General features: G+C 32.4%; 1 protein-coding gene across 3 annotated transcripts in view; it reads left to right on the top strand.

Moving 5' to 3' along the window:
* The window catches only part of LOC132725421 (5-hydroxytryptamine receptor 2A-like), a 30526-nt gene extending 8581 nt beyond the window's left edge, over positions 1-21945 (top strand). The window contains exons 1-4 of one of the 3 annotated variants that reach the window (XM_060710548.1): positions 2262-2531; positions 5942-6007; positions 6765-7115; positions 20478-21945. In XM_060710548.1, the coding sequence (XP_060566531.1) occupies positions 6848-7115; positions 20478-21859 (1650 nt within the window). In that variant the 5' untranslated portion in view covers positions 2262-2531; positions 5942-6007; positions 6765-6847 and the 3' untranslated portion in view covers positions 21860-21945. Of the gene's footprint in view, positions 1-2261; positions 2532-5941; positions 6008-6764; positions 7116-20477 lie in introns of those variants that run through there. The other 2 variants (XM_060710550.1, XM_060710547.1) reach the window with 2 other exon arrangements.
* The last annotated feature ends 290 nt before the right edge of the window (positions 21946-22235 follow it).

The following is a 22235-nucleotide window of genomic DNA, read 5'->3' on the forward strand; positions in this document are numbered from 1 at the left end:
ATAACTCTAGCACCAATATTGCAAGAATTATCTCCCCATTAACTTAGATTTTTTTTACTTGAAAAATGTTACTTTTTATTATGACTTCTTTAGTTTTAAAGGTATCTGCCTCAAATTTCAAATACACATTCCTTATCATCAACCAGATCTTATGTGACAAGGTTCATAACTCTTGAAGCAATATTTTCAGATTAATCTCCCTTTGAACTTAAAATTTTTCTTTAAGAAATATTATAACTTCTTTACTTTTTAAGGTATCTTCTTCAAACTTCAAATATGTGTTTCTTATCATTACACACGTGTTATGTGACAAGGTCCATAACTATAGTGTGACTATTTCCAGAATTATTTCCCCTTGAACTTTGAATTTATATTAATGACTATATCTTCATGTCATAAGAAAAAATATATTTATATCATAATTGGTTTTTCTTTTATATTTTGTATTCCTTTCTGCGTCCAGTATGTAAAGTGTCGAGCTTGGCTGTCTCCTGTGACAGCTCTTGTAAGAACTCGCTATTCATGTCTTAGTAAACAATTTCTTTAATTTGGTGAGCAGGTCTGTGTTTTCTTTGAATGTTGTAAGAATGAATTTAAACTCACTTTGATAGTGGATAGGTCACAATGGTTACATTTTCCATAAGTATATGTATATATTTCAAATATTAAAGACAACAACAACAACAACAACAACAACAAAAAACAATAGAAACGTTTCATTTAGATAGTCTTATAAAGTATTTCTTGAAAAAAATATTGTCAAAGGTTGTAAGCGTTTCATTGTGATTGAACATTTATACATGAATGATGAATATCAATATTTGAGCCGCGTCACGACAAAACCAACATAATGGGTTTGCGACCAGCATGGATCCAGACCAGCCTGCGCGGATGCGCAGTCTGATCAGGATCCATGCTGTTCGCTTACAGACCCTATAACTAGGAAACTCGCGGATGCGCAGGCTGGTCTGGATCCATGATGGTCGCAAACCCATTATGTTGCTTTTGTCGTGACACGGCTCATTTTATTTTAGAGCCTTCTGCTATATACAGTATAGATATGTCATATCGTATCATGTATCTCATATTTATCATCAACATCCATGTATGATTGTTTTATGGTTTGGTATCACGTATATGATACTAAATACTATCAACATAATATGGATAATTTTCATTTTATAAAAACTGTTAATCTTTGCTGCACGAATTTAGCATATTTCTTGGACGCGATATGGTTTGTACATGTAGTTTGCAAATTTGGAATGTTCAACATTTTTCCCCATTGGAAATATCACAAAAATGTTAGTTTGCAATATTCTAAATATCACTGTTTGATGAACTTAAACAATTTTAATGTCAATGCTAAACAAAGAAATGGTTCTTTTACGAGTGTTAAAGATCACATCCAATTAAAGGTCGTGAAAAGAAAATATTCCATTGAGGCCACTATTTCGTTCCGGTTTGAATAGTTAACTTGTTAAATTAATTAAGGTACCACATTTTTCTATGACCATGTAACGTCGTTTTTTTTATAACAGCACTGCCGCATGAACGTTGCCAGTGTCATTTATGCAGTGATTTTTAACGCATTTAAGTAGGGTCTTTTTACGTTTAAAACACATACGATGGTGATAATTTATTTCTGCAAAGTTTCGGAACTACAGTTGTAGTTTTTTCTTCTTTTGTGTGTATGACCACTTGACCAAACTAGAACAAGATTTCTTAAAATTGAGAGGTAAATTCTGGCAAAGATTTAGTAAACCGGTTTACACCTTTCTGTAAAAGAGCGTGTAAAATTATTTTTTGCATGACAAAAAGGGGAAATAAACTGAGCAGTCTTATTGCAGGACTTACTGCTTTAAACAACTTTACCCATACTTTTGAAGGTTTGAATATGCGAAAAGAAGCTAATGCGAAAGGTTAAATCCAAAGGGGGGGGGAGGGTCCTCATATACCGTTCACATCCTAAAATAACATAATTGCTTAAATAGAATAATAAAAATGGTACGTTGTATTTATATTTTACAGTGATGTGTTTAGGTTATTCTACAATTATACATGTATAATGAAATCTTTTAAAAAGCAACAAATGTCGATATGTAAATGTAGGGTTAGCAAAAATGGGAACAAATTATTTCTTGTCTCGCAAAAACTATAGCACCAACTGTTGACCGTTACGATTTCATTGCAAATACTGACACATCGTGAATAATAACGCTCGCGCGACGGCAACAGCGCGCGCAGCTGTGATGAAAAAACTATAGCGCTGTTTGCCAATAAAATTTTCATATCTTTGTATCTTATTGTTTCACATTGGAATACATCTGTGATGCGATAGGCATATGAAATATTGGAATAATTTCATTTACATCAAACCTACATGATAATTGATAATAGCGAGAAAGTTTTTTTTTTCTTCAAATTTATATTACATACGGGAATTTTAAACAATTTTACTAACACTGGAAGTTATAATGGATGATTACAAGCATAGTGCTATTGAAGCGTGCGTATTTCATCTTCATTCTGTATGTATTATATTTCAAGTTAGTTATCTTTTGCTATTGTACTTTTTTCTTTAAAATAAGAACTCACGCGAAGGTTTTATTATTTATATACATTGTATATGTTTTGCTTCAGTTTTATAAACATGCAACGAACGTTATTAATGAATACATGTTTTACTAGTATACTCTTCTTTAATATGTTATATATAGCCTTAATATAAACCACTTACTCTTTACATTACACTTTAGCTTAGAAATATATTCGCAGGGATACACTGTGATTTTTGAAGCGAACTTACAACACCTTTATTTTGAAAAAATATTTTTACATGTTTGACAAATTCAATTAAATTGACGTTGTTTTCAGTTTTATTAATATCTTATTACTTTAAAGTTGAGTATTCGAAGTACATTTATGAAAGGTATATAACTGTAGAAAAAAAATATGCAAATGGTTTAGGAAACTTGTATATATATATATCTACACCCCATGCGACGCTTGTCATGTTTTAAGCAAAGTATGACGAAATCCACTATTTTCACCTTTTTTGTACATGGTAACTAATGAAATAAGGGTCATTGTTACATGTACAATATTTAACAAGGCATGGCCCGTTTGAGGGTGCCATCACACATTAAAGTTTTTTTTTTAAATCAAGAGGTTTTCCCTTAAACCAAAATTTACACAAAGTTTTTTTTCTCCCCTTTTGGAAATATACCCTGTTTTTTCCAAATTTAAAGGAATGCCCACTTTCCCTTCTTCTGAAAAAGGTAGGGAAAAAAGATGATTTTAGTGCCCTGAGACATTTTTAGAACTTATTTCTTTTTTTAATTTTACAAAAAATGGCTGAAAACTAGTAGCAAGGTTACATGGTATATAACTTAAATTTTTTTGATTATTTTTGTAAACCATCTTTCACATTTATGTTTCAATGACCTTTTTGTATTGGCATGTATATCAACATTTCAATCAGAACTACAACTATTTAGCTCTTATTTTTTGTTAAGCTTTGAAACCATACTGTACTGTTGTACTGAATACTTTATTCGTTAACTTTTAATAAAGAGAATTATTTAGAGCCTGGACTAAAAATCTTTATAAATAGTTTTTGAAATTGATTTGATATTACTTTAATCTATTGGATTTAGTTTTTCCCGTTACAGTTTCTGTATATATGATTCAGTTATGAATCGGACAAACGAGATAGAAGGCAAAAGGGATGGACATCGAGTTCATGTACACTGTGAACATTAGCAGCTGTCCTTCCCTTTTGCAAAAACATACGTTTAGTATCTACATGTATATATAAGTAATAGATTATAATGAAGTATGTCTTTATTACCGATAAACTTGCACGTTTAATCACAGTGACAGGAATTATTAAAGAGAAAAAAATGCAATAATGCTAGGAACAAAATCATTAAAGTTAACGTAATACCACATAAGTCTGAAAACTATCTAATTGGATTGGAAAAGCCATCTGAAATTGAAAATGTCACGCATTTTATAGTTTATAAGTAAGAGATGTGTCTTTAGGGCACGGATGCTTGTACATTCCACTGCTTTGTTAGTTGTCCATGGACGACGGGATGCCTGCCGGACGGACATTTAGGCTAATATGTAGCATAAGCCTCTTCTCCCCTTAAGTCGTGTGTGTGTGTGGAGGGGCGGGGGGGGGGGGGGTCAGAAAAAGTTGTTATGTGTGCTTTGTATTCACGATACTCCTGAAGCATGAATATTCTGTATGTAAAAACAGTAAATCAAATCAATCTTCATAACAATTTGGTATACAATGACTGGATAACAAAGGAACAACTCACCGGGGGATAATAGAATCTTATTACGCTTTCTCGGTTAATGTCTGACAGTGGTCTTCTTAACCGTGTTTATTTATTTATTTATTTATTTATTTATTTATATTGTCATTATATAATATATATAGACAACACATATTGGCACAGATCTAAATTATGTGGCGCTTTTGTTCTGTTCTATCCAAATTTTCATAATTCCTCATTTCAGGCTTTTTTGTCCTCATTCATCAGCATTCATACTGTAATAATGTTTGGTCTTAAAATTATTTTACGTCACTTTAAATAATTTAGTTGCATAAAATAAAACCGTGAAAAGTTACCCCCAGATCGAAATTAGGCTTTTCTGCATTGATTTTTACGTAAAATTGAATTATCATTTGTGCCAAAACTTCTTAATTCCATCTTGAAACCGTTTAATTGCGTTTTAATAGCTTGTAATCTTATAATTTACCGGTACGTATTATCTATCGAAAAATGCGTGTGATTTTCTACTATGGCGGGCATATTATGACGGAGAAGTGAAGCGTCTGTTTGTACAGATGTGATAAGTCATTAAATTTATAATGGAATATATTTATTTTAGCCAACTTTGCGATATTTTTTCGGTAATAAAAGTTGTCTGTTGAAAATGTTTATGTATTATGTATTTTATGGTGTACGGTGTTAAGTTAGCGACATGGAACCATTAGGCATTGGCATTGTTCAGTGTAAAAATAAAGCTTCAAACATAAAACCGTTTCAACAGATTTATATCATTATCATTTGGCGTTTAATTATATTTTTGTCGAGATCCGTTGCTAGGGAGTTCTTCGATAATTAATACAGAATTACGCGACTTTTATCAGGCCGAGTGCCATAATTCTAGAGGTTTGGTCTTATTAGTTTTAACCACCTGCGGATAAGCAATGCACCTGTATCTCTGAATCATATTCTCGTGCCTGCACTAAAGTCATTGATGACCCTCCCGGGATTCCGTATCTGTTCGCTGTTAGTGTTAAGCTTTAATCTGAGAAATACTCGAGTAAGATAAGGGATTCATATTTTATAGACAACAGCTTGCATTAATATCATCTTCATCAAGATTCACACCGGTTTGTTATCACACATCATCATAAGATTTTATTTTAGATTTTTTCTTCAGTCTGTTATGTTGGATACTTACCAGCTTAAATTCTAAAAATGAAATCAACTGAAATATTCCCAATTAAATTATCTCACTATTTCTTCTATACAGAATTCTTATTCATTTGTTGTAAAAAGGGGCCTTGGACATTTTTGAAAATATGAACAATGATTAAAAGACGTTTTTTTCTTTCTTTCACACTTGTATTTGTGAGGAATATATATATATATATGCTAATAATTGCCTTTAAACTAAAGATCTGGTGCTATTTTTACTTCAGTTTTGCAATTGTATTTTTTGTTGTTTTTACACTTCAATACTAGTAAGGTTTATCATATATTGTATGGTTTAAAATGTATAAAACTATATATCTTCTGCAAAAATCATTGTTCAAATTTAGTTTATCGTGACATTTATTTGAAGAATACTTTGTTATATTCTTGCAACATATATTTTGACCATGCACGATAATAGTCTTTATCCTTTATTTCAGAATGATCGTTCCATTTAACAACATATCCCCGTCGCTCTACACAAGGACTGTTTTAACCTGCGAAAAGTAAGTGAACGTATACTTTCTTGTTTGATATAATAAGTATCTATCTACCCGAAGTAATTTAATCAAATGGTTAGATGACCGGGTGAAAGCATTATAACATACGATACCCCAATTATCGCTGTATGATGTACAACTAAGCATCCTAAAACAACATTTTAGAGTACCCTGGACGCGAAACTAAATTATTAATGGTTTTGATGACCTCTTTAATAGCTACTGTGACCGACTTTACTCGTTACCCCATTCAGCTAATTGGATGGATATGAGGAAATAAAAATACCAAAATAAATTAACTTTTGAGCAGGAACATACTTACCATCGTCAGCAGGTAAGGCTGATATTGAAACGAAAATTTAGTTTCGTAGGTTCAAGGTGAAGGAATACAGAAAACGTATGCTAATAATTGATAAATATGAAAGCGTGTAAGTTATGAGACAGGTTTTATCTTAATTGCATCATATTTCGAGACGGCATTTATCGTATAATGGATTTTTGACAAGTATTTATATTCTTACGTAAGACAGATGCTCATTATGGGTTGGCGCATGAAATTAATTCAGACACCCGAAACCTGTATTAGACGAAATATGTTCTCTTAATCGTTTTATAGACTTAATATTGGCTGTAAATGACATTTTAAGCCGAGGAAGCATTCAGAAGACATCAAGAACGATAGCAAGTTTTGATAATGTAGGATTAATTGAATTTAACTTACTTAATATTTCTAGTCTAAAGTTTTAATTATTCATAATTGTAGATACATCACGGAACAGACTGGTAGGCCGGAAATTAAATTAGACCTGCTGATCTTGAACAATTTTGTAATACATAGATAAACTCATGAACAGTTCATCTGCATATTTTGGATATGAAGTCGACATGAATGCATCAGCTGGCGGCGAGATTGCCCCACAAAACAACTGGGAGGTTTTGCTCATGTTGCCACTTGTGATATTTGGTGTGGCAGGAAATATTCTTGTTATAATGGCGGTTGCCATGGAAAAGCGACTTCAGAGTGTTACAAACTACTTCCTGTTATCGCTTGCAATTACAGATCTTCTAGTCTGCATAATAGTTTGGCCCTTTAGCATTCTGAATGAGTTTCTAGGTAAGTTGTCAACTTCTTTCTATAATTTATATCATAATTCACTTAATTTATCATTATTACACATGCCATTTTAGCTCGTCTGTTTCGAGCTACATGTATTATGAGAGCTGAGTCGTCGCCATCCTTGTAGTTCACGTCGTTGTGTTCGTTGTCTAACAAAAAATTTAAAGAAGCACATTACCCAAACATTTAAACGGTGTAACTGAAATGATAAATTATCATTAAAAGGACAAGGGGGGTTAAAATGCTTGGTACAATTATAAAACAAGGCAACATACTCTGAAAGTTATTTTATTTGAGTTTTGTCCCTTTTTAACTTTTAAGATTTTTTTTGTTTAGGTTGGTTATTCCTAGAAAATTTGAGAAAAAGTCAAAAGATATTGTACTAATTCTTGATATAGCTATAAAAGAGAACGAGGAACATCTTCAGGACAAGGGACAAAACTAGGACAACAGTATTTTTACAGTTGATTGAATACTCAAATCGCGAAGTAATTTTCATCTTTTTGAATAAGAAGACAAGTGCATAACAGCTATAAAATCTTAACAATCTTGAAGATAATTTGTTTCAGTTTTTGAGATAGATAACTTGATACAGAATGCTCTTGAATGAATACTATTTCAGTATTTAATTTTTGTTATTTATACAATCGTCGATGTCAACAATATCAACATCACTACCAATAACATTATTTATAACACTGTAACAATTTTATGGCGACATCTTAATGTCCACTGACAGAGGAAAACTTGAGCACAACCGGTCTTCTATAAGGTCTTAACTAAAGCGAGCTGAATAACTTCCTCGTATAAAGTAAGAATAGCACAGCAGTCTCTCACTGGATTTGAGCCCAGTGAATTGAACTACTAGTACTCGCCCGTAGTTGACATGATCGACTTTGGGTATGACGACATTATTGTTGTGCTTGTGGTATTTTTAGTTTCAACTTTTCGGCATTTTCTAGTTGGGTGGTTCAAATATTCCTACTTGAATAATGTTGAATCACCCTTAGGATATGTTGCCTGCTTTTTAAATTTGTCTTTTGACGTCTTATCTGTGATACGCAGGCGTCATAACCTCTGATCCACTTTCAAAATTTCATTTTATTTAGTTCTGCCCATTGTTTTCTCGTTTAGGGCACACGCTTTCTATTACTTGGGGACCATACGCCGCTTTTCATGGAATGGCACGGAAGTGTCACATTGAAGGTTCCATGATAACCGCCGTATGAACACATCTGCGGATGTTTCTAAATTCAAAATTTTACTATTTCATGTTTAAATGTTGAATTCTGCTTAAGCCGGTGCTAGGGGGCGTGGACGGTAACTTGCACTTTCCAGTACCGTCCATGAACAGGCTCAATCAAACCGAGCCTGCAACATTTTCAATTATGCCGTGTTGGGCTTTCTATTTTTTGGCGATATCCGTAATCTGGATAGCTAAACCTTAGAAATGCCTCGGTACCATACGTGAACAAAACCTTCAATACAGAGAACGTTATCATTTATATATCACGCGGTTAAGTGCAGCGCAAAGAGATACTTCCAATCGCTCAAAGATTCAATCCTTTTTATCTCAAATATTTCAATAAAATGATCGTTCCTCACGGGATATTTAACCTATTTGAAAAAGTTTCTTTTTTTACTTGTAGAAATGATTTTTATCTTACACGTTTTGAGCCACGGGTAGCACTCAAACTATTTCTTTCTCTCTTTAACTGAAATAAATCAATCAAACAGTATGAACTTTGGAAAAATATGGACCAGTATTTTATACCAGATTCTAAATATTATCTTTAATATAAACTGTTATAATAAATAAGTATATCTGGGCACTTCAGGCTATCACGTTGTTAATGTAATGATCCACATACTAAACACATTATCAAACTTTTCATATGAAAGCCATTGACGTTTTAAGTGAAATAACTAGATTATAGATAACTAGCTTACAATGTTTTTATAGGTCGTTGAGACTATCTTAGCTTTTATTACAGCCAGGCACTTTTTATTCTATCCCGATCTCTAAAATATATTGTCTTATTTTTTATTTTCATTACACTTTAAAAGAGGGGAAATGTGGCCTAGTGGTTAAGGTGTCTGCCTCTAAACCCAGAGATTATGTGTTCGAGCCCTGATCGGGAAATGACCATGTTTCTTCATATGACACAAGTACTAGTTGGTTCCAGGCAGCGTCCTCGAAAGTGATTAATATAAGCTGCTAGAACTTGTTTCTCAATCAAGCTTAAAAATATGTTTAAACCAAACTAAACACTTTATAACGATTTCTATATAGTTCAATTATAAATCATTTGTGGAGTGATAATACCAGTAATTTTCCTGCGGCAACTGAATCTACCTATATTATCAGTCCACTATTGTCTAAGAGGAAAAATAACATGTGTTGTACGCCTGCTATACATGTATATAAAGTCATATTTTGCTTCAGAAATACCAAAAAATCTTTGATGATGTTTTGATGATGGACTCGGAGCATGCTAGATATTTAACAGCTGAAAAAGTAGCGCTGAGCATGCAGTGATGTGTCGTAAAGGTAGCAAAATGTTAACATAGTAGTATTTTGACTACTATTCACTAATGTTTATATACCATTTGCAAACAGAGAGCAAAATAAGCAAAGAGGGTTTATACATGTATATATTGCAAATGAGTATTTTTTTGGAAACTGTTACAAGGTTCCAAAGATAGGAAGATTTTGAAAGATTAAAATTAGTCAGATATTACCTTAACAAAACATGCGATTTTATTTTGATTTGTCAGGTATATAATTAATTGCCAAGTTACTGCTCTTAATCAAGGGTGATGTTTAGCTATTAACAAAAGAGACTAGTCGTCGACCTTAAGATATCTTTGAAGAAAGTACTTTGTTGGGGCACCACATCATCCGTGTCCATCTCATAGTTTCTGAATATAGAATTTCAACATCTTGCTTTACTACTGAGAATAGTCAAGTACTATGTCCTATCGACATTTATAAATTGAAAGCACTGTAGGCCGGTGTGACAAATGTGATCCGTGCCAAAAGTGCTCTAAAAGGACTACGAACCCTAATGAATAGTTATATTTCGGTTATTTTTTGGGTAATATAGTAATAGCTCGAAGCCACTCTCGTTTCCTTCCACAGTTTCGTATATCTTTTTGTATATTTGTCACGTGAGGGGTTATTTCTAACTGTGACGTCGTTATTTGATAAAATTCCAATATGGCGTCTCAAATACATGCTCAATATCAGGGTCCGTAATCCTTGATATCAATGTGTAATTCGAATACATTTCTTGTCTTTCTATGATACTTGAATCATGATCGAAATCTGAAGGCGGACACTTTGAATACCCCAGACATTCTGTCATCCGGTAATAGATATCTTGAGATCTTAACTTATTCAAGGCTAGGGAGAAATAATTGTCAGCGGATGCTAGGGAAAATTCTTTTGTATTATGTCTGTACGTTAATTAATATTGCGAGGCTGTGATCTCATTTCATTGAACAGTAATTTATATCAATATCTCTTTTCAATGATGATTGATATGTTTTATAGAGTTTTTATTTTACAGAAATTGTAGGTCAATAGCCTGTAAACGTGAGTAACAAAATTCTAAAATTCAGTAGGAAGTGCAGGCACCTCCGTGGCCAAGTGGTTAAGTTCACTGACTTCGAATCACTATTGTCACTTACTGCTGAAGGTTCGAATACAAAAATGGACTAAAAACTCTTGTACGTGAGAAGCTATCCAGCTAGCTCATGTATGGAAGGTGTTTTAACTCGGTTGGCCGCTCGTGACTGACATACTGCAAGGAAAGTGAGGCTTGGAAGTCTTTATATGACCGTCTTTTGTTAATGTTACTGTGGACCAAACCCCGTCTAAATGTAGACAAGATCACGTGTTACTGTAGGCCAAACCACGTGTAACTGTAAACTATACCACGTAAAATAAATTAGATATTACAAATACACATTAGGTGTATATCATGTTGTATAAAAGTTCATTTCATCTCTCTCTCTTATGTTTCATTATATCAATTTCTCAGGTTGTTCGCTTCATAAAGCAGAAAATCTTTACATTCCGTTGCTTACTGTATTACCAAATTGTCATTTGGATAATAGTTTAAATAATTTGTCGACTTAAGTCTGATTTAATGTCATCTCCAATCTTCATAAGAACAATTCAGTCACTGACCCTTTATAATTAACGTCTGAATTAGCTTATCAACATCAGCATGTGAATTACAAATTACTTGAGACAAAATTGTATTAGAATTCAGCCTCTATTATTAAGACTGTCTCATTTTATTCTTTAAGTTTCAGATTTATTTAGATTATACTACTGTCTGTTTTACCCATTATGCCCCAGAAATGTCTTAAATCTATTCATTTTTTGCGTTCTGTTTCCAAAATATATACTCATTGGTGAATTACCTAAACCATCTTTCGCTTCTGTTGCTTTTGGACAGTTAGTTCAGAAATTGTGGATAAGTATTTTGTATTGAAGTCAAAATAATATACATTTTGTACTTTGTTTTCATTTTGCTACTTTTACAAGAAATAATTTCACACAAGTGCTATATACTTCAGGAGTTTAGCATATGACATGCTCTCAAACAATAATGTTGAATGTTATTAAACTCATGTTTGCTCTTTCCAAAGAAGGAAAAAATATTCTATACATAGGCATAGTGTGCATTTGATGCAAATGATGTTCTACAATACACGATTTATTAAAAAGAAAAACAGAAAAAAGACACATTTAACATTTCTGCTGCCTATGTTGTAATGAATTTCAAACAAACCATTTTATGTAAGACGGTAAGCCAATCAACAAGTTTACCAAATAGCAGTGTATCATAAAAAATATAATTTATGCCCATTAATATTTTTTGGGTGAAAAAAAGAAAGAAAAGAAAGTAAGCACTTTACCATACTCATTCTTTAGATAAGTTATTACGCCCATCTATTGGTGATACGTTTATTCCTCAAAAAAAGTAAACATGTATTTGAATTTACTGTGAATATATTTAGTGAATTAACATTCCCTTTATTTATGAATAAAATTGTCAGAGAACGAAAGTCGAGCCGTTCCATAGATTTTAAAGCAAGAATACCTGATGAAACTATTGGTCTAGGAATTTTGGAAATAAATCTGTTATTAAACCTTTCAATGGTTAGACTTTTTAAAAACCAAATATGCATGAATCATTTTTAGCTTGACTGTTAGGGAGAGCTATTTTATATGTACTCACGGTAAGTTTTTGCGTGCAAGTTGGTATCTTAAAAGCTACTGAAGCTTCACGTATTTATTTAAGAGCATAATTGAAAGTTTCTGTCCAAGGCTTATAACTCTAGAATTGACTATAATTATGAAATTAGATTTCTGTAGGAATACGGTATGGGTATGCAAAAAGATGTGTGTGATTTTGTATCGGTAATATAATTATCAATGCTGAAGTTTCTTTTTATCCGTTGCTCAAATTTTTACAGTAAACGCTCACCTTTAATTTAAGATTCTTTATAATGATGTACGTCTGTACGTATTATTTATTTAACACTGTTCAATAAACAACAACAACAACAAAAAATTCCCCCAAAAAGCTGCATAAGCCAACTTACTGCACTATGCAGTTCAAGGATAAGAGCACGTCATATTATCCATATTTAAAGTGTTTGCATTTATCTGTAATCCTCTAAGGATATCGCTTTCCACTTTATTAAATTTAGATCTTTTCTGTTGATTGATATTGTAGGATTTAATTTCTATAATTTTGACATTCCTTCATTTCTTGTTTAGAAAAGCTGACATAATTTGATTCAAAAGGTCACATTTTTTGTAAAACGAATGGCAAAAAGATGCATACATGAAAAATATTTAAATGATAATGCAAGCTATATTGTCGAGTTAATTAAAGAAAGCAACCTTACTCTGTACCATGGTTGTATTTAAAGTTTACGTATCATCGTCATAATGGCGAAGGGACACGGCATATCACATTTCTTGCATTATTATATATCTCAGCGATTCTTTTTGTCTGAAAAATATGTCTAACGGGCAGTTATAGCCCTTGTGATCGTTTGATATCATACACACAAATACGCACACACGCATGCTCGCACACAAATAAGTTGGAAAACATTCGACCAAGGACCAATTTTGATCTCTACTCTTCCTAAAGATTAATTGTTATCTTGGACGTACACTTTTTATGCACTTTTTATTCGAATATGAAAATAATGCTAAGTGATAAGCGCCTGTTTTATCAATTTTATGATGACATATTAAGTGCTGAAATTAATGATGTAGTTTCTACGAAACAAAGTTGTAGAAAGGAATTTCGGAGCAGGATTTCTTTACAAGAAATACTATAGTGTGTATGTAAACGAGAGACGCATGTGCGTTCTTTTTCTAATATATCTTGCTTGGTAACGGATAAATATATGTTCACTTGATTATAATTCTATGAGTATAACACGAGACAGTATTCTTATCTTACTAAACCAAGAAGTTTAAACAGTAATCTCGAAATGGGACGGATATCCTGACGCAAATTCCCATATTAAAGTAAAATAGATATCCTTTCAGCGTTGCCTGAGCTGCACCTGTCAAAATAGGCTATGTAAATCTGTATGTAAATCTATTTTAATCGTTAAAAAACATATGAACTTAGTCCTTATATTTTTGTTTGTTCCAATTTTAATTAAAAGCTTATCTGGATCTGTTACTCAATATAACTGACTCTTCGAGTGCGTTTTTAGTGTAATTTTGCAGGATGCGCCTTAACAAGTGTAGTCTTTTCAGAATGGATTTAAAGTCTTTTCAGAATGGACTTCAAGACTTTAAAATAGGCATTGCTGTGTTGAAATGTTTAAACATTTATTGTTGTGACAATAATAATGAATGCGCATTGAAGAGCTCCAGGTACAATTTGAAATGGAAACTACTCCTACATTGATTTTATAGAGCATCATGATGTCAAGATGCAACCCCATAGTGCCCTTCCCCAATCCCTATTTCCCTATTTTTGATCACAGCTCTTCTTGAACGAGAGTTATAGTTGGCAAATAGAAATTACTTGGGACCTGTAACGGAAACGTTTTTTGATGATTATACCCGTATTTTGTTCACTGTGTGACAGACTTTTATTCAGGCTTTAGTCAAAAATTTACTTTTTAAAAATTACCTGAAATTTGATGATGTAAAATATAGGGAACACATATAATAGCGTGTGAGAAATTGAACTTTGATACATGATATAAATCTTGTGCTTATTTACTGCTAATGAAAATGGCCATCTCAGTGGCGTTAATTGGCGATTTACGTACAGAATGTGTGAAAGGGAAGCATAAAACATCATCATTGCGAGAGAAATTGATATAAATCATGATGTAATAAAAGAAGATCACAACCTTGCGATATTAATTAAATCTGAGACACGTTACAACAAAATTACCCCAGTCAATCGCTTACAATTGTTTCTCCCTGTAGTCTTGAAATATGTTAAGATTTCCTGATATCTCTAACCGGTTGACAAAATGTCTGGGGTTTGTAAAGGTGCCCGCCATTTATATTTTCGTAACATTTTAAGCATTATTGTCTGATCAATGCATGTTTAATGTCATTAATTTTGAATGAATAAATAAATGGTGATGATTATTAATTGTTGAAGTTTCAACAATATCAAATTCTTCCGTTAAAACAATCATACTCGTGTGTGATTCAAGTTTAACACGCATTTCAAATACCCGGTTGACACTCAACGGATGCTTCTGTGGAAGATTCTTGCAGTGGCATTTACATTAACCGTATTTTCCAGTATTTAAACAGCTTATATTCAAATAGTACTCAAAATTAAACTGTTTCATTTTCAATCTTATTTGATGAGATAGTGAAATTGAATTGTTTTGTTTGCATTCCTCAGATCTTGTTTAGAAAAATAAACCCAGCAGTTTCTCGAACAATTTGAAAACAACTAGCGGAATGCTAAATACTTAGTTTATGTTTTGTTAATAATACACGCTTAGTTTACATAGATTTATACAGGAACATATATGAGCCGCGCCATGACAAAACCAACATCCGCGCAGTCTAATCAGGATTCATGCTGTTGTCTTAGAAACCCTATTACAAGTAGAAAAACTGATAGCGAACAACATGGATCCTGATCAGACTGCGCGGATGCGCAGGCTGGTCTGGATCCATGCTGATCGCAAACCCATTATGTTGGTTTTGTCATGGCGCGGCTCAAATTATTTTTGTGTGAACTACATTCTTCATAGCTTAGAAATTTGGCACGTTTTATTGCCTAATCCAGTGGACCTCGAGAAATGCAACACATTCAAACATGAACCTTGGGAAGAACAAAGACTAACTTCCATGATCAGCTAGACTTATAATGAAACGAATTTGAGTATTTTTTTCTCTGATCATACTTAAGTCCTTTGTTTCCTGGATTGACTATCCATCGTCTGATTTAATTAAGTCATTTTACTTTGATATATCTCATTATGTAAATGATGACTATTTATAAACTCTTCAGAGGTATAATTCCAGATGCCATGATTTTGGTTGGAATTCTTCTTTTTTACCATTGACTTATATTACAGATGGACAGGTCAGTCTTTTTCACCGGTTCTCGTTATAAGAAATAAACATGCATAGTTCAAACTAGACACTTACTAAATGCCTATAATTGAAATCATTTAAATTTTTTTATAGATTGAACATTCGTAAATATTGACATGTGTGATTCTGCAAAAATATATGTATAAAATATCTATTCCAAAGTCATTTATGTTTATAATTATTATCTACAGAATAGAATTTCATCAATTCAAATATAGTTCAGATTATAAAATGTTCAATACATAAAGAACTGTATGTAGCAAGCATAGATGATAGAAGTGCATGCAAGAGCATTAGCAAATGTAATAGTTCCTTTCGAATTTCGATTAAATATCTGAATTTCAATCTTGTGAATCAAGACACATTTATATTCAAAAAATACTTTTAGAATTTTTGTTGAAGAAGGGTGTAAATCCTCAACTGATATCTTTGTAAGTGAGAATCACAATTTTCCAATTTGTCTTCCGAATAAAAATGTCCTTCTATCACAAACAGCTTAATACTTTTCATCTTAGTAAAGCTTTGTGAAATGGAAAAAAAGAACCTAGACTTTTTAGACAGAAGACGAGCCTGTGGAACGTTGATAAATCTATATTCGAAAATCTAGTAGTAGAAATATTGTGATCAATACTTGGAATTTCTTCGGCCAATCTTCCCCTTGATTGACATGTTCATTTTCAATTCTCTCTAACTTGTAGAGTGATCTATAAAGCGGGGGAGATGACATCTTTCCATCATCATGGTTGTCTTTGCTAAAGTTTTTTTCTGATTTAATTTGCATTAGGCATTTGAAGATAATTTGATAGTACTACTGTCTCGCATTAAAAGTTGAAGATTTAGACGAAACCATAGACGATTGCAATCCTTAATTAAACGAAATACACAAAAATGACATCAAGCATGGTATTACAGATTCAAAGAATTTATATTGTTGCATGTGTAATTACAAAGTATTCTTGGTATACAGATTGTTTTAGAAATATAGATATGCAAGGGAAGGATTACAAAGAATATACGTTAGTGGTGCATATGTTATATCAAAACCTGTAGATGAAGAACTATGTGTATTTGTATACACACTGATATGTAAAATGTTAACAAGTCGTAATTATCCTCATTTATCACTTTACTGAAAAGTTGTCATGTTTAATAAACCTCATCATGGGGTTTTCATAGCTACAACTTATTTCAAAATTAAATTAAAAGTTTTGTAATACTTTTCTAACTTTTTCACATTGTTACGGTTTTAATCTTTTGTTTTTACTTTAAAAAAAAATTACTTTTTTTAAAAAAAAAATCCTACGGGTACAAAAGTTTGTTAGCTTTAAAATTTCAAATTTTAAAATTTTTTTTTGGCAAACTTTTTTTATGCTTTAAAATTTTTTTTTTTGTGTTGGAAGATAAACTTATGGAAACACTCGGTCCGTTCCTGGAACTAATCAGTACTTAGCAATAAGTGTAACGTTTCTTGCTCAAGGAAACAAAAACTTGCCCCTGACGAGGTTTAAACCCATGCGGCCAACAATCCTTAGTACGATTGAACGATTGATTAAAATTTTTGAAATATTACAGAAAACATTTGTTTATCTTTTAATGCTTATTAAAATTTTATCTTTAAATGCTTGTTTATCTTTTAATGCTTGTTTCAACATTAACTCAAAACATTTAACAAAGTTGGTAAATATGGAGCCTGAGGTTTTTTTGACATGTATGTGTATTCGTTAAAAAATTCTGACTTGGGACATCCCTCATGATTAATGGAAACAAAACAAAATATTAAACACCGCAGACTCCCTTTTAACTTTTTGTTTGCTGAAGTAAACTTGCTAAAAATATTGTTATTTATTAAAAATTTTTATACGGACATTAGGCTACATAAAGCATACCTTACAAAACATATTCGCATAGGGCCGATAACTAAACATCACATTATTTATCTCTTTCTGTTCTCCCAAATTTATATAAATAAGTTCGTCTTTTTGTTGTTTTAATCTTACAAGAATAAAAAAATAAATAAAGAAAATAACCATCTAAAACAGAGTATTTTATCTGAACAATAAATAAGTAACACTTGCTGTATCCTAGAGATCGGAAACCATATATAAACGTATAAACAATACTATATTCACAGATGTCGATGTGTCGATGTTAACCAAAGGCAAATATTCTTGTAACATTGCTTTGTTCAGAAAACTGGCGTCTTTGGACACACTTTGCTAAATTACTTTCGAAAATATGAATGTATTGTAGCCATAAAGTTCAATTAAGGACAGTACTTGTTACAAAAATACAGACATTTTTACCAGTACACGTTTTTTTCTTGGACACAACGGGTTCACGTGTATCTGGACGCTTTTATAGAAATAGAAAAATTAAGATATTTGGACACGGATTCATAACACTGCATGTAGATGATTTCCTTAGGATAAACCTCTTAAAGCTTCTCTTTCTATTTCCTTAATAAAAATAACCCAGTAATTAAAGCAGATAATAATACTGATAGCTATGTATGAAGTTTAAACTTTTTGTATTTAATGATATTAATGAAAAGAAATATTACGTAAAATTCAAGCAAACAAATTTCAAACACATTTGGAGGTCAGTAAATCAGCAAATAATAAACGACAGCGCATAAAGGGAACACTATAACTTTTTTCAAAAACAAAGAAGAGAAACGAAAATCATTTGCGCTTTATGTAGCATAGAATTTTCATTGACACTGTCTACTTTATAAGAATTTATCTATGATTGTAGAACAAGGAGATGATTACAGAGTATTGCCAATCAATCAACTCAAGTAGATCTAATGCAGTACAAACATTAATTTACTTGCATTAATTTAGATGTTCTTTATATAGCGACAGAAAGCAATCAGGTTAAATTTAAGATCTTTATCCGCATTAATTTAGCGTTGTTTTTTTTCAATCTGATTGTTTTATTTGCGTGATGTTGAGGCAATCATTATTTTTGATGTTTTACAGAATAAACATTGCAGTTAATTTGATCTTGAGTGAGATATACAAACGTCATAGGCAAGAATGTCAGAAGACGTACCAAAAAGGAATCGTTTTGCGATTAAAATTGTTAAAATCAGTTATTGATACGTCCGACCCCTTCTTTCTCTGTTCTAGTATCCCATATTCCATTTTCGACTGGTTACCCTACTATAATGGAGGCCTTGTCGGTGTTTCCGGCTTATGTTTGGGGTGCGCGGTGTACATTGTTGATCTTTTCCCTGATATCTTTAAAAGATTTATTATTGAAAATTGTACATATATATTTTACTGGAATACTTCCGATATTGCATTAAAAATGCATATGAAATATTATGAAATGATAATATAGACAAAAGTTTATTGTTTTAGTCCGAATCAAATAAGGAAGCAAAGCCCATTACGAAGTCTGGAACGTCAAGATTACTTTTTAAAGTCAAATGGTTGGATCACTTTATAAGACAATTATGCTCCAGAAATGACTGTAATTTCATTTTTCAAAAATTATTTTTGGTGTTCTGTTAAAGTTTCCAGAATTTTACTTATTGGTCAAGTACCTGAAACATCTTTTGCTTCCTTTGCTTTTGTTTATTCGTATAGCTATATTGACTTGGTATTTAAATGATAGTCAAAATACTACTTTGTTAACATTTTGTTACTTTAATGACAAATAATTTCACATTCAGTGCTACTTGTTCAGATGATAAGTATCTAGCATGCTCTAAATCATTATTGAAACATTTTCAAACTCACCATAGTCCTATTGAAAGATGGAAATAATGTTCATTTCTGAGACATAAAATGCCTTTAAGACTGGTGATATGTGCTTTTGTCAACATTCTGTTTTCTGAAAATAATAACACTTACATACTGTCTAACAAGAGATTAAGACTGCCCGTCCAAAGCTTGAGTGGTTTTCAAATATCACTGAATAAGCATGTATATAGACCTTGCCTTTTTAATACCGTGGTGTAAAATTACTGAGTTTGTTCGTTGTATTATGCGTAACCTTTTCATGACATCTACAAAATGTCATATGACATGTTGTGTTATTCATTTCTTTTGAAATATCATACTCTTTTTTTTTTATTTCAAAAGTGTGGACATACAGCTTCAAATCAGGTCAAATTATCAACTATTCTTAAATTTTCATATTTTGATTTAAATATTATAAAATTCATTACATAACATTGATGAGTTTTTACTGAAATTCGATTGAATATAAAAATTTAGGTTCGGATGGAAAAAATAGTTTGTTTCATTTGATTTAGAATGAAACAAATGAGACCATATTTTCTGCAGTTCAAAAATATATCAAACTAAAAACGAGGTTTGAAACATAATTTCTGGTCTCCAAAAACCCGTCTAATTTTATACGTTTCTTTAAATTAACGTTACAAGAATTACATTTTATGTAATATAAGCTCATTGTAAAGAAAACTTAGCATATACAGTATTATTTAATTTCAATTAAATTTCTATTTACTTAGCCATAAATATTTAACATGCCATTTTTGTTGTAAATATATAATTTATGCGGAGAAGAACTTTATAAGAATGGATATATTTCGTTCTAATCCATTTCCACAGTGTATATAGCCGAATTTGTATGTCGTGTATTGTGCGTATGTTCTTGAATAAAATATGTTTAAACTAAAAGAGTACATGTAGTTACTTATGCAGGTTTTTTAATAATGTTGAAATATTTCATTTTATTTTTGTTCAATCTATTTGCAGGTTACTGGCCTTTAGACGTGGCACTCTGTGATCTATTTGTTACTTCAGACGTGCTACTTTGTACATCATCAATTCTGCACCTCTGTACGATTTCTTTGGAACGATTTCTAGCCATCCGAAGTCCGCTTATGTTACGGACACGAACTAAAAAAACAACACGTTTAAAAATCCTTCTCGTTTATCTTGCCGCGTTGGCAATAAGCAGTCCTATCATGATACTAGGCTTTGTAGATGAGAAGAATATATTGCCTGGAAACCAGTGTGTGCTAAGTAATAACCATTTTATAATTTACGGAAGTGTTAGCGCATTTTACATTCCCCTTGGGATCATGGGGATTTTGTTTGGTCTAACGATACATCTGCTGAGAGCGAAATCGAAAATGTGTGATCCAAACGAGAGTAGAGATGGAGATATAATCATGAGAAGATATAGAAGCAGCGGGTCGTTAAGTTTTAGGAAACGGCTGAAAGTTTTACAAAAAGAACAAAGTAGTAGAAGACCAATGTCACCACTTACGCCTATGTCATCTGTAGATGGAACTGAACATTTCTTTCGGCAGCAATCATCGTGTAGTAGTGACACCACTGTACAAGGTGAACAGGTAAAACCACTGTTTTATAAAGATACAGACCAGTCTGATAGTAGTTCATCAACGAGGAGTGAAAGCCCAACATCTCATCCGCTCAGTTCATCAGAGAGCACTGTTGTTGATCACACACCTTCCAGTGATTACCGTATTCATTTCGACAGCTTGCGACAAGAGAGCATTCCCGAAGACGAACTTTATGAGACAAGTACCAGCCGGATAGTGACGCGGTCTATCTCGGCCGAAACGCAAGATCGCGTATTAACCAATCAAAAACTTAGTGATATGAATGACAATGAGACTGTTCAATCAGGAGTTCCTAAAACATTTAGTGCGCCTTCAAGGCTACATGACCTTGTAAAAAAGCACCATGGGCTCAGTTCGGTAAGATCTTCGAGCAGTTTTATGTCAAAAAAGGATTCGCTAAGACAGAAACAAGTGAAAAGTACCGTGCGAACAGAGCAGAAAGCAAGTAAAACGTTAGGAATTTTATTCGGTTGTTTTGTGTTTTGTTGGGGACCATTTTTTATTGTTAACATTCTTACCGCTATTTGTGAGTCGTGCTCTTTTGACCATTTGATGGTGACGATATTTATGTGGTTAGGATATGTGTCCAGTACGCTGAATCCTGTTATTTACACTGTGTTCAACCGAACGTTTAAGACGACAATTATCAAACTTATGAAGTGTCAGTATAAACGAGTACAGAAGTCGATGAGGATAAAAGCTATTTGTGTTGGGTTAAACTATAACGTCCCTGATCGTAAAAAAGCTGATATGCAAATTCCATTATGATGAACGCATGCTGTTAATTTATGTTGATATTTATTAGATAATAATGTGTTCTTACATATGGTCGTTACGTATGATGACCGGTGACTTATTGCAATGTTTTAATGCAGATAATTAAAAGACAAATGAGTAGCGTCATGACAAAACCAACAAAGTGTGTTTGAGATCCATGCTGTTCGTTCGTTATCAGTTTCTCTACTTGTGCGAACAGCATGGATCCTGATCAGACTGCGCGGATGCGCAAGCTGGTCTGGATCCATGCTGGTTACAAACACACTTTGTTGGTTCTGTCATGGGCTCATTAATGAGTTTGAAAATGATATTATGCAGCTTACTTCAATTTACTTTCTTTGGCAAACAGTGTAAAAGCTTTCTACAA

Source organism: Ruditapes philippinarum, unplaced genomic scaffold (genome assembly GCF_026571515.1).
Source record: "Ruditapes philippinarum isolate M1 unplaced genomic scaffold, ASM2657151v2 ctg2598_1_1_1_1, whole genome shotgun sequence".
In the NCBI taxonomy this organism is placed as follows: Eukaryota; Metazoa; Mollusca; class Bivalvia; order Venerida; family Veneridae; genus Ruditapes; species Ruditapes philippinarum.